General features: G+C 33.7%; 1 protein-coding gene across 1 annotated transcript in view; it reads right to left on the minus strand.

Annotated features, from left to right (window-relative positions):
- Positions 1-3,162: 3,162 nt before the first annotated feature.
- Positions 3,163-13,611, minus strand: part of LOC145246567 (asparagine--tRNA ligase, cytoplasmic-like) — a 76,099-nt gene continuing 65,650 nt past the window's right edge. The window contains exons 15-18 of the mRNA XM_080108170.1: positions 10,298-10,411; positions 8,993-9,124; positions 7,741-7,872; positions 3,163-3,466 (exon numbers count right to left, since the gene is read on the minus strand). Of these exons, the coding sequence (XP_079964296.1) occupies positions 3,335-3,466; positions 7,741-7,872; positions 8,993-9,124; positions 10,298-10,411 (510 nt within the window). The 3' untranslated portion in view covers positions 3,163-3,334. The remainder of the gene's footprint in view (positions 3,467-7,740; positions 7,873-8,992; positions 9,125-10,297; positions 10,412-13,611) is intronic.

A 13,611-nucleotide genomic window follows, 5' to 3' on the forward strand; every position in this document is an offset into this window, starting at 1 on the left:
AATGTTTCATCATTAGATGTTCCAGTCGTCAGCTGTTGTTGATGTTTGTCACTGATGGGTATAAAGAGATTATCAAGTGTACAAAGTTCATTCTTTTTTTGTTTTTGTGCTGCACGGCTGAGTGTGTCATCAACGCACATTAGTTTGCTTTGAGTGCATTTGATTTATAACTTATATTTCTGTAGATGCATTAAGAAATGTATTTTGGTTTTGCAATTAGTTTGTGACAATGGTTTTGCAATTAGTTTGTGATCATTGTTTATTAGAAAGATTTTTTTCATCGTTGACCTGCTTCTTCTGGTGGTCTGTCAAAGGATCACAGGTTATCCTTTTCTAACAAAAAACAAAGAGGTGTAGTTTTGTTTGATTAGTTAGGAATGAATTTTCCTAAGTAATTCATCATGCCTAAAAACACTGAAGTTCTGCTTTGTTGGATCTGGCATATTCATGATAACTTTGTATTTTTTGTTATCAGGTACAACCCTACAACTGGATATTCTGTGTTTTAGAAATGTCAATAAGGTCATGTTAAATTGGAACTCTGATTAATTTCACAACTGATTTTCTAATATTATTCAGAACTTTACTAGTTGTAATTTGTAAAAGTTTTGAAGTATTTGCCCAAATAATGATGTGACCTTGTGAATTTCTATACCCTTCAATGTATTCAATGATTGATGCTATTTTTGCATAACATACGTCACTGCCATTATGTATACCATATGGTTTACATATGAATCTGCTTTGCCGGTAGAGTGCATTGAGATTGAAAAGCTTCAAACTTTCTTTGTCTACTTTGATTTGACAGAATGCATTCAGCTCGCTGAAACTTGCCCTGAGCTATGTTTTCTTTTTTTTTTTTTTTTTTTTACACAGTGATCACCACTTATCAAGGCCAGGAAGCCACTCAGGGATAAGGGTTAAGTACATTACGTTAGTGTGGAGATTTGATGAAGTGTTTAATTAAGGGGGCGGTTCATTAGGAATTTGTTAACATTGGACTTGAAGACATCCAAGTTGTAGTCCGGAGGGAAGCAGGCAGACGGAACAGAGTTCCACAGGCGTGCAGTTCTAAGAAAGAAGCTTTGTTCATGGAATCCACGTTTTGATTTAGGCACAGATATAGAGTGGGGGAAATTTTTCACAGTGGATTCAGCTAGACTGGTGTTTTTCGTGAAAGATTGGCGAGGGGGGACCAGAGATTGGAGTTCAGACGAACACCTGCCATGAAAATAACGATAAAACAAGGATAGGCTCGCAACATCTCTTCTGTGGGAGAGAGGTTGCAGGGTAGAGAAAAGGGCATCCCCCACTAAGCCACGAAGTCTATTTTGTACTCTGTCAAGGCATGATAGGTTGTTTTTGGCAGCTCCTGCCCAGATATGGCAACAGTATTTCATCCTTGGACGTACTTGGCTTTTATATAGATAGAGAATTGCATCAGTAGTGAGATATCTTCTGGAGCGGTAGAAGGATCCCACCATCTTTCCAGCGACCTTGGCAACAGACTTGATGTACGTGTTCCATTTCAGATCAGGAGTAAAGGTCAAACCCAGAAGCTTGTCAAAACACGGGGCCTCACCCAGACGAGAGCCATCCATCACAATTGATGCCAGCTGGGGATCAGAGCGTTGATGATGTAAGGATAGGAGTTTGGTTTTGGATGCATTAAAGGTAACCAGCCACATCTTCCCCCACTGAACCACGCGCTCGAGATCAGAGGAGAGAGAATCAGAGAGAACTTTGTCATTTACAGCCTTTGATGTGTTGCTGTTCATCATCCATTCTATCTCCACTGGAATTTTTTGACCACTCAGTTGTCTCAGTTAAGATAAAAAGAAAATGTAATAAGTCCCTCAACATACCTCTCCATCGTACAGTATATCGATACTCTATGGCTGACTGGGATAGCTTTTGTACATTTATATCAGATCTATCTTTGCGTTTCATGTTTAAAAAGAATGTGTCCTCTATAGCATCAGACCAGACAGAATGGTTAATTGTAGATATAGACTGCTTCATACCATATACGAAAAATTCAAGCCAAAACCTAACAGCCAGCCATGGTTCTCTCTAGAATGTGCAGCTGCTATTACACACAGAAATTACTATTTCCATTGCTTCCAACCTATTAGATGTACCGAGACTAAAGCCACCTTTGGGACTGCCACAACCATTGTAAAAGAGTAATAAAGAATGCAAGAGAGTTGTATGCTCAGTCTGTCAAGTCCAAAGTAGCAGAGCAGCAGCTTGGTTCCCACCAGTTTTGGTAAATAACAGGCAGAGTCCTGAATAGAAGTGCGTGCTCTATCCCAACCATCATCAATGAACCTGAGGTAATCTCGTCAGCATTGGACAAAGCCAAACTCTTTGCCAAGAATTTTACAGCTAATTCTACCCTTTGCGATCAGGGACGCTAACCCCCTGCATTTCCTCCTGTGTCTGAAAACACGCTATGCGACATACAAATAACTGTGCGTGATGTTGCCAAGTTAATCAAAAGCCTTGATTCCAGTAAAGCAACTGGCTCTGACGGCATTCCAATTATAGTGCTCAAAAAGCTTCAACCAGAACTAGCTCCCATACTTACAAGGTTGTTTAAGTGTTGTTTTGGGGAGAATTGCTTCCTAACAGCATGGAAAACCTCATCAGTACGCCCGATATTTAAAAAATCAGGTGATCGGTTATCTCCCTCTCAATACAGGCCAATCAGTCTCTTGGGTGTCATAATTAAATTGCTAGAATCTGTATTAAACAAAGAAATAGTCAATCCCCTCAGCAAAAATAACCTTTTTAGTGACATGCAATATGGTTTCCGTTCTGTTAGATCTACAGCAGTTGTGCTAACAGTTATATCTCATAGGATTAGTGAATCTCTCGATGGAGGCTTCCTTTCTAGGACAATTGCTCTTGACATTTTTTGATAGGGTATAGCTGGAAATGTCTTTTCAATTATTAAATCATTTCTTTCTAATAGGTTCATAGGAGTAGTGGCTGATGGGCAGAAATCAGCTCATAGTATTGATGTTGGAATCCTTCAGGGGTTCATCGTGGGCCCAATTCTCTTCTTGATCATTTGTAGACATTTATGCTATCGACATATCATGTTAGATGTTTTAAATAAAACAAAAAAGCATTTCAAAAGAAGTAAAGAAGCAGAAATATTTTTAAAATCAATTTATTAACTATTCAGATTGATGTTGATCAAAAACTGAATAAAGCCGTTCTCATAGTCGTACAAATTCGCAAAACAAAAACTGATAAGCAAACATTTTTTTTCTTCTTCTGTATCTGAGGTAAAAAGAGTTATGCAGCTCAACTTTAAAAGTTCACTCTAAGGTCTGCATCGTTCAATGAAACGAGGATAAAGGCAAACATCCCGGATATGATGCCGGTTGAGTAGCCAGCAGAGGAAACGTTCCAATCCAAGTCCATAACCGCCATGAGGAGATGTTCCATATTTGCGCTGAAAAAAGATACAAAGTTAAATTCAGAACAGAAAAAAAAAAAAGAAAAGAACAGTTGAACATGTGTGCATGAGTGATGATTTATGTCTGTGTGATGGAAATGAGATTAGTTGATAATAAAGAGTTTGGACTTGAGAAAAATGTGTAGTTATATTGCAATAAGTCAATTAAAAGAGTCGCCAACCTGATAGGTCCTGAACTGTCATCTAGGCTTCAGCCTCTCTCCCATCGACGAAATGTTGCATTCCTCTGCCTGTTCTATAAATACTTTAATGGTGAATGCTCTGATGAACTGCAAGCACTTGTACCTCCTCGACGTGACTACCCCCGACAAGCAACTAAGTCCCAACCCTTTACAGTAGAGATATCTAGGTGTAAGAAAGCCTTTTACTCCAATAGTTTCTTCCCCAGAACTGCAAGTCTTTGGAACTCCCTTCCAGGATACTGCTTTCTCAACTGTACTGATATGCAGAAGTTCAAGTGTAATGTGAACAGACATCTTTCTACTCATCTCCCTTCATAATGCCTCTACAAATTATATCCCCGATAGTAGCCCCCTACTTCAAAGTGGCACATGCCTTGTTTAGGGTGAAGATTGAATAAACAAAAAAAAATTTTCTTTTTAAATGAATACATGGAAAATTTTTCTTTATCACACCTATATAATGGCCTTGTGCCAATTTCGTTGTGTAATTTTACAATATTTGTTGTAAAATTTATTGTAATCATTATATGTAAATAAATATAATCACATCAAAACAACTAACTTATTTAAATCAACAATAAAACAGTCTTTTAAAATAATGTAACCAAGACATAAACTTACTTGTATACATAATTTGCATAACTATTTTTTAAACAGTCTATAATAAATTAATTCCTGGTGTTATTCACTTGTAATTACATCGTCCTATTTTCCTATATATATGCAATAGTTTTGTTAATATTAACATGATTAAAGTGATTTAACAAAATGATAAATTACCGAAAACTTACAATATCATGCCCATTAATTTTCAAGAAGTAATATGTTAATTATTAGTTTTCAATAATGTAATCGATTTATATTCAAGATATGTAATGGAAGTCATACATTTAAAAAGAATATTTAGAGCTAGATCAATTGCTGGTAAATGGCTGGTAGTTTTTTTTTTTTTGCTTGTCTACCATAACAATAAAGCAGAAGTCCTCTTCCTCCAAAAAAATGAACCCATTAAAAAATTATTGGACAAATTCTTATGAAATTTAAAATATAGAAAGCAGACATAATCAGCTTGGTTTGGTTCATTGTTTTTTTTTTTGGAGAGAATATACAGGATAAAAAAATGGACTTGGAGAAGGGGGAGTCAGGGTAAAGGGAAAACAAAATATGCTTAAAGTTGTGAGACCATTATTTCTTTCTACACAGACACGGCAGCTGCATAATTAATAACTAGAGTTTCTAATATTTGTAGGTGATGTCTAGACTGTACTATGTGCAGTACATAAAACTGCCTCATTAATGTAAGTCTGTCTCCAAGAAATGTTTCCCTATGGCAGAGTCATTTGTCAGATTACCTGGTTCTATGTAATTTAAAATTATAAATATTGCTAAGGACACAATGAAAAATAGTTGGTTTCACATTAAAAATTGTAAATAACCAAACTTTCATGAATGGCAAGGATACTGTCCTTGTGAAAATAAGGAAAGGTATGCAAAGACTTAAAAATAATTTGTGAGTTTGTTGCAAAATAGCAATGAGAAGCAACAGAAAAAACGTTTCGATTGGAAAAAAATGAATAGTCATTGTATGATGAGTCATGTCAAATACAACAATATTTGAAATGAAAGTTTGGATATGTTTGGAAACAAGATTGAAAAGTTAACTTAGGCCAAATACGTTTCAAGTTTGTATCCTTCTAAAGTAAAAGGAGAATTCCTGCAAAATGGCTCTTAATTCACCATTGTATATTTGTATATAAATATTTGTATATTTTAATTCACATTGACACACCGGTTCCCATTATATCATCAAAATTAAACAAAGCCGAGCCTGGTCAGTACATAAAATGGGGGACCATTTGGGAATTGCAGGTGCTTTATGTACTCTCCATTTATCTTAGCATTTCCAGTTGTGTAGTATTTCTCCTTACCACTGGACTTGAGCATTTCTGATTCAGGAAAGATGTGGTTGGGACTGCACAACCCTTGCCTCACAATTTCACGCACAACTAATCTTTCAGTGGGTATCCATTGCTCTTAAAACTGAACAGAGGCATTGCATATTTGTGCAATTGTCTGTTGTGCATTGTTTTTATTGGAATGCAAAAAGAAATATGTAGTCATCCTCAAACAGATAACTTTGATTGAAAGAAATAAATGCACTTTATAACAGACATGTAGAAAGACAAAAAGTAAAAATTAAAATAGTTATAAAACAACAAAGCACTTGGAGAGTGCATACCTCACCAATCCCCTGAAATACCTTAACCATACTAACTGATTTGAAGTATAAGCTTCAATATTTACTCCAAATTTAAAAAAAGTAGTTATATATATATATATATGTATGTATATGTATCTCTGGTGAGGCTTTAAAATTATTTTTTGCTGATCAGCTCGATACTATTTTATTCTTGTATTAATAATGCTCAACTTTAAAGCTTGCTACAAATCTGAGAAGGTTTTGAAAATAATTGTTTTTAATAAATCAAACTTATTGTTCACTTAAAACTTTATTTAGTGAGAAGAATTTGAAATAGTATTTTGAATTAAAATATTTAATAATTTCAATATTTATGAAAGGATTAATATAACAATATCATATTTAGTTTAAAGAGTTTCAAATCAATTATTTCTTTTTCATTTTAATGATTAAAGAAAATCTGTGGACAGTATTGCTGTCTTCATTTTTTAAAATCAATCTATAAAGATTGACTCAGCATTAACAATCATAAATGTTTAAAATGTATGAACCAGATAGATTATTATTATTATTTCAAAAAACATTTTTAAGTTATTAAGAAAGGCCTCAAGTTTTGACAAGCTTCTGGGCTTGACCATTACTCCTGATCTTAAATGGAACACGTATATCAAATCTGTTGCGAAGGCCGCTGGAAAAATGGTGGGATCTTTCTATCGATCCAGTAGATATCTCACTGCTGATGCTATTCTCTACCTATATAAGAGCCAGGTACGTCCAAGGATGGAATACTGTTGCCACATCTGGGCAGGAGCTGCTAGAAAGGACTTGTCCTGCCTTGATAGAGTTCAAAATAGACTTCGTAGCCTCGTAGGAGATGTCCTTTTCTCCTCCTTGCAACCTCTATCTCACAGAAGAGATGTTGCGAGTTTGTCTCTGATGTATCGTTATTTTCATGGAAAGTGTTCAACTGAGCTTCAATCTTTGGTCCCCCCTCGCCAAACTTTCACAAGAAACACTCGTCTAGCTGTAAACACTATCAATAATTTCCCCCACTCTTTATCTGTGGCTAAACCTAAACGTAGATTCCATGAACAAAGCTTCTTTCTTAGAACTGCACGCCTGTGGAATTGTCTTCCGTTTTCCTGCTTTCCGGCTGACTACAATATGGTTGTGTTCAAGTCTAAAGTAAATAAGTTCTTGATGAGCCGTTCCATATAAGTTATTAAATTTACCAAATTTTCATTACTAATGATTACTATATTGACCAATTTCTACTGTACACTCTTTAACCCTTATCCTTGAGTGGCCTCTGGGCCTTGATAATGTGGTGATGCCTTTGTAAAAAAAAAAAAAAAAAAAAAAAAAAACTGTCATCTATGTTATTGGAAGGATTGAAGAATAATAATACACCAAGAAGGAAAATAATAAAAACAAAAAGAATGTGACAGGCATGCATGAGAGTGCCCGAAAATGATGTGTGCATGCTCTCAGTAGACATCCCTTGAAGTGGTACGAGAATGCACCCGTCCAGGAGTATCATAAGCACAACACTTGAGTCATTTGTCAGTGGGTTTGTACGTTGCTCTTAGTCGATGTCGCTGTTATCATTAGAATTCATATTGGTGTTACAGATCAAGCCGATGTAATAGTACTTTGAATTAAAATATTTAATAATTTCAATATTTATGAAAGGATTAATAAACGATGTAAACGTCATTGCTGTAGGGCATGTGTTGGCAATCATTCTAAGTCAAGAGTTCTCTATTGTCAACCCCCGACACATAACAATATTCCTGAAATATGTTGAAGTTGATGAATCACGTTACACAATGTTAAAATATAACAAAATGCAAGTTTTTTTTATTTACCTGGTCAGTGTACCAATAATAAGGAGTTGGATCGATGCCCTCTCGTTCATAACCTTTCATCAATTCGTCCAAATCGTTCATCCTCATGGAACCGCCAATTATCTCTCCGACATTTGGCATCAAAAGATCAACCTAAGAATATGAAAAATATTAACAAATGGATTCAGGTTTTTATGGTAGCAAAAAAAAAAAAAAAAAAAAAAAAAAAAAATTAAGGGAGGGAAATGCGCCAAGTATACATGGGGGGGGGGAGAGAAGGTGGGAAGTCATTTGTTGATAAAATCATCTTACTCCCCAACCCCTATCATGAATCATTAGAAATTTTAGCTTTAATGGCAAAATAAAAATTTTCAGTTTTCAGAGAGAACTGTCAGAGAGAAAAAGAAGGTAAGATAAAACAAAATGAAGAGAAGAGGAAAAGAGAAAAAACAGAAAAAGTGAAAGAAAATAAAATGAGAAAGAAAAAAATTTCAGTTGAATAGCAATGAAAAAAATAAGATAGAGCTTCAGTGATTTGTTAACAGAAAAAGCGTATTTTGATAAAAAAACAGACAATTCCATAAACATTTAAGCGGAAACCTATGTTTTCTGGATTAAAAAAAAAGTGGGAGGCAGAATTCTACTAAAAAGTAGAGAACTCTGTTTAGAATTACACTTGATTAAAAAAATTAAAATATAGAAAAATCTTTATGATGTATGTATTCGTGATGGAAGGAAGATTTCATATTCCAAAAATCATGTAAATTGATCAAGTAGAATATATTTTTTTTAAGAAATCATATTTTACGATTTTTAATGATTAAAAAGTTTTAATTATTTTGAATACAAACAAAATTTTTGTAGTCGAATTCAATTGTCATCCTTAAATTTTGGCAAAATTTAAAACAAGATGGTTGCTTTTGCCCTCATCTTTGTTTCCTCATAAAATTTTTCTCAATTTAAAAAAAAAAAAAAAAATTATATGATCAATTTACATGATTTTTAGAATATATCTTCGTAACATGATGAATATGTACATCATAATGATTTTTCAATATATTTTTTTTTAACTAAATGTAATTCTTAATAAGTAATAAGAACTCATATTTCTGCTTCTGATTTGTTTCTCTTCTTTTACTGAGGGTAGCAGTGGGGGATGTAATCAATAAAAAAATGTCTGCTATAGTAATAAATGCAGCTCTACGTAAGAAATTTTATGAAAAAAAAAAAAAAAAAAAAAATGAAAAACGTTAAGAAAATTTTATATACGTACAGACTCGGTGACACGTTTGTCATCTTCGCAACGCTGCATGTAAAATGATTTGATTTCTGCCGGAAAGCGACACAAGAAAATAGGTTCGTTTATTTGGTCGGTCATTTTTCTCTCTGGAGCTTCAGGAATGTCCTAAAAAATACAATAATTTCAAAATACAATCAAATATGAGGAGAAAAAACAAAACAGAATAAAAAAAAATTCTGAAGAAAATGTTTTTTTACTTATCCTCAAAAACAATCAAAATTTATGTTTGTCACCAAATCCAATTTTAATATATTTACATACTAGATAATTGCTTTAATCTATATTCTGACTTTCAATAAACGAATAAATACTAAACTTTATAAATAAAATAAATAAGATTAATAGCAAAATTATAGTAATACCAGTAATACACCGCGATTCGTAGATTCACAATCATTATTTGACTTTGTTTTCATTTGAAAATGTATAAACTCTGACATATCAAGATGATACATCGACAAACAAGGAGAATAGAAAGTGAACCGTAACTTTACTTTCCGTAACCTTGTAACTCACTTCCCTTATTTGTCTGTTAGCCCTCATGTTCCATGAGAGATGTTCTGACATTGGGGAAAGAATTGCTGTTTTCTAGGTCGAAATCTGTCAACACTTATCATTGGCTCTTTTAATTTTTTCTTAACTCCTCACATCAAGTGGTTTCATGCTTTGCCTGGACAGATTTCCATTCAAAAAAATAAAAACAAAAAAACTGGCCAGGCATTTTGGACAAAACATTTTTACAAATAAGACGGAATTAGAAACCAAGTCTGCTACAAAAATAGTCCAAAAGAGTCGCTAAAAATACATCAAGACCTTCCATTGCAAAAAAAAAAAAAAAAAAAAAAAAAAAAAAACCCTAAAAAACTGGAAGAATGGTCTGACCAACAGCATACCAAGTATTTTGTGGATGAATTTATCCAGGACTATATAAATAAGGAAAAAAGAAGATTGTTTCACTATGATCAGGTATGATTATAATAGCTATCCAAGATCAAGGCTTGATGACGAATGCTTTCAAGAAAATGAGTGGTCTCAGCAATGACAACAAGCGCATGTTCTGCCACACAAAACTAGATTATGAGCAACCTGACATTCAGTTGTAACATTCTGCTGGGGGATAGCTAATATACAATCTGACACAGTGGAATGTGTAAATATATCTCCGCTGGACGATCTGTAAAAAAAATTTAATAGTGCATGTAGTAGAAAGTCCTTGGAACACATACCAAAAAGAACAGTTGGAAATAAATCATATCAATTCTTTCTAAATTTACTCACCTCTCCAAATTCATAGAAAGTGCCATCTTCCTTGGTAATCTCGTGTTCCCTCAAGTATTCAATCGCTTCCTTATAATCCATTCGTCTAAATGGACGTTTTGGTGGCTCAAAGTTCTGTAATGAAATAAATATTAAATAATGAATACTAATTTTTGAGGTTAGAGTTATCTTTCTTTCAAGAATTATAAGAATAGAATAAAGTAGTCAGTAGGTGGCGCTGTCAGTAAACTTACATGACTGTGTGAAATTTGCATATGGTAGTAATTTTACTGAATTAAGGACGGATCATGATTGGCTTACTGAAGAGGTTGAAAATGTAAAGGATATTCTTTTTTAAGGTTAGAACCATCTTTCCTTCAAACATTGTAAGCTTGAAATAAAATAAATTTTTCATTTTATTTTCGTTTTTGCTGAGGATGTGGCATCCTACAATAGGTCAGACATTCACCAACTATTACAGAGACTCCAATCAAGAGATTGTTTTAAGTGCAATTGTTTTGATCTCTCTTGCACTTTGTTTACTGGGTATATTTGCCAGGTAGTTTTTGAAATACTTTTTTATGAGCCCAGTAGCTACTATAATTATTGGAATAATGGAAATCTTCCTAAGATTCCAGTTTCTTTTCATATCATACATAAAACCTTGGTATTTAGTTATCTCCTCTTTAGTTCTGTTTAAGACAAAATCGTTAAGGACACCGACTTAAATTAGGATTGCTACTCCCTCTTCATCCCATATCACTGTCAGGTTTAACAGATTTAGTATTACAGTTTCAATAACAGAAAAGAATCTGGCTAATATGGTTTTGTGGTCCTATCTTTTAAAGAGGTAAAATATCATCTTTATTCATTCGTATCCAAAACATAACGTACATCAAAATGGCTGCATGACTTATAAAAAAAAAAAAAACACATGCAGGAACTCGCACAAAAACTTTTATCAAGAAAACACAACATACATGTTTTTCGGTTCATAGATTTATTTATGTTATATTTCTCTGGTTAGGATATCACAGAATGATACTTACTAATCAACTGACATTAAAAGACTTTCAAACTAAACCATGCTCTGTGATACTATAAAGTGGCCCTGGGGTGGATTTGAGCCACTAAGTGCTGAGAGGGGGGGAATAGACAAAGGAAGAGGAAATAGCTTAGAATAAACAAAGAAACCGGAAATATCCTACAATCAACAATGGATAGGAAATAGCAAAACAATAAGAATAGAAACCTTCTGATAAAACAGGGAAGGGCAGCTTCCGGTAGCCAGGGTGGGGTGGGCGACTTGAGAGACCAAGACAGAGGAGACAGGCAGTTGAGATCTAGATGCGTTAGATGACAGATGGGAGTTGATAACGATTACATTTGAACAGTTATAAAGTTGACTGTGAAATAGAGTCATGACAATTTTAGAGTTGACTGTGAAGCAGGGATAGACGAATGTAACATCAATAGGACGGGGAGAAGACACACACACACACAAGTCCAACAGTCAATTTATATGTGAACATACGCGTTTGTGTTTTTCCTTTCTTTGTTCATATTTCTATCTATTGTTTCTTGATCTGCCTTTTTCTAGAATTATCTTCAATTTGGATGTGTATACATTTATTTGCCCAACCAGAGCTTCAATTAACGCCCCACAATAGTGTAAGCGGTTGCAATGCAGAGCTGACTTGTCTGAGCATCTTCAACCTAAATAGCAGGAAACCAGAAATGCCAAAACATACACCACAAATCCATAAAACCATAGGCATGTCATTTCACTATATTCTCAGACAAAACAAAGAAAAAAAAAAAAATCAGTATTAACTTGCATGTGACATACAAGATATAGCTTTAGTGAACTCAACTCCAAGTAATAAGTCACCAACAGGTTAAGATGAGAAATCTCATAAAATTTAGTCCGTATAGGCATCATGAAACTAAATTCCACCTACCTGACCACTAGCACAGATTATATCATCCAAATGAATCCAGATCTTCCAATTTATGCAGACAACACAAGGTGCAAGTCTATTACAAGCCTTGCTGGGTCGTAAAATACATTTAAAGATATTTTAATTCATGCAGATTACATATTTATTACTACAGAGTCAATTCTCTATTAAATATTATATTGTACCTAATATTTAGTAAAGATTTCAAAAGTTTTCAAAAAAAGAAAAAAAAAAAAAAAAAGACCTTGGTGCAATCAGCTAAAATCGAAACCAAAACATTCAACACTTCAGCCTCGTAAAAAAAAGAATTAATATTAAATGATTTGAAGAAATTAATCTAATTTTGGCACGTGCAGAAAGAAGTAAAAATATGTTAGCAAGTTGAAATGAACAGTTTGCATTTCAACTTGCTGATACATGTCAGTATGCATTCATCCACTCAGATAAAGATTTTACTCGTTATAAACCATCCTTGGTGTAGGATTATTATTTCCAGTTAACTTCAGTGTTATATTACCAGTAGTTTAAGAGTTTAATGGTTAAATATATACAGGCACATAGACATACATCTACAGTTTTATTTATATAAAAAACAAATGAAATTTTATGGCTAAACAATAATCTCTAAATGCAATTTTGCAGGATAAGGGAGATAATTCAAAATAATTCAAACTTTTGCGAAATTTAAAAAAACATTCTTAACATGCAAGGAGAGAGTATTAGAAAACTCAAATTCACTTAAAAATAATTTTCTTTATAAAAATAAAACTACTTGATAAATTTACATGATTTTTAGCGTACAATATTTTCCGTCAATATGTATGTAAAGAAAAGATTTTTCTTTATTTTTGTTTTTTCTTGAGGAGGGGGAGGGTTGGAACTTTTTTACGTGTATTTTGTCGAAACTTAGGAATCTGCACAGAATTTCAAAATAACAGACTGCCGAAGAAACCTAACATAGAAAAAGTATGAACTGTAAGTCCTCTCTCTCTATATATATCTTTCATGCAAGGTATCGGCGATTCCTTTATTTCGCCATTTTTGTTGTTTTGCATTGATATATTTTTTGTTGGAATTTTTGGACACTAGCGTAATACCCCCACCCTCAAGATTTATTTTTCTTTTGTTGTTTGATTTAATCTTCTCCCCCCTCCCCTCCCTTAGCCTATTATTCTTTTTTGTAATAAAGTTGTTTTAAAATTTAAGACCGTGTTTGCCTCCGTTCTCTCTCACTGTGACATAAGTAAAATTCAGTTTTAAGTGACACTCTTCTGGAAGTTGAGGATAAATCAATTACAGAATTATTCAAGACTTTACGACGATATTGTCCCATTGACTACCGTACATTCATTAATCCTTATCCTCAAGTGATCT

Source organism: Euprymna scolopes, chromosome 24 (assembly GCF_053919585.1).
Source record: "Euprymna scolopes isolate OS-2025 chromosome 24, ASM5391958v1, whole genome shotgun sequence".
NCBI classification, from domain to species: Eukaryota; Metazoa; Mollusca; class Cephalopoda; order Sepiida; family Sepiolidae; genus Euprymna; species Euprymna scolopes.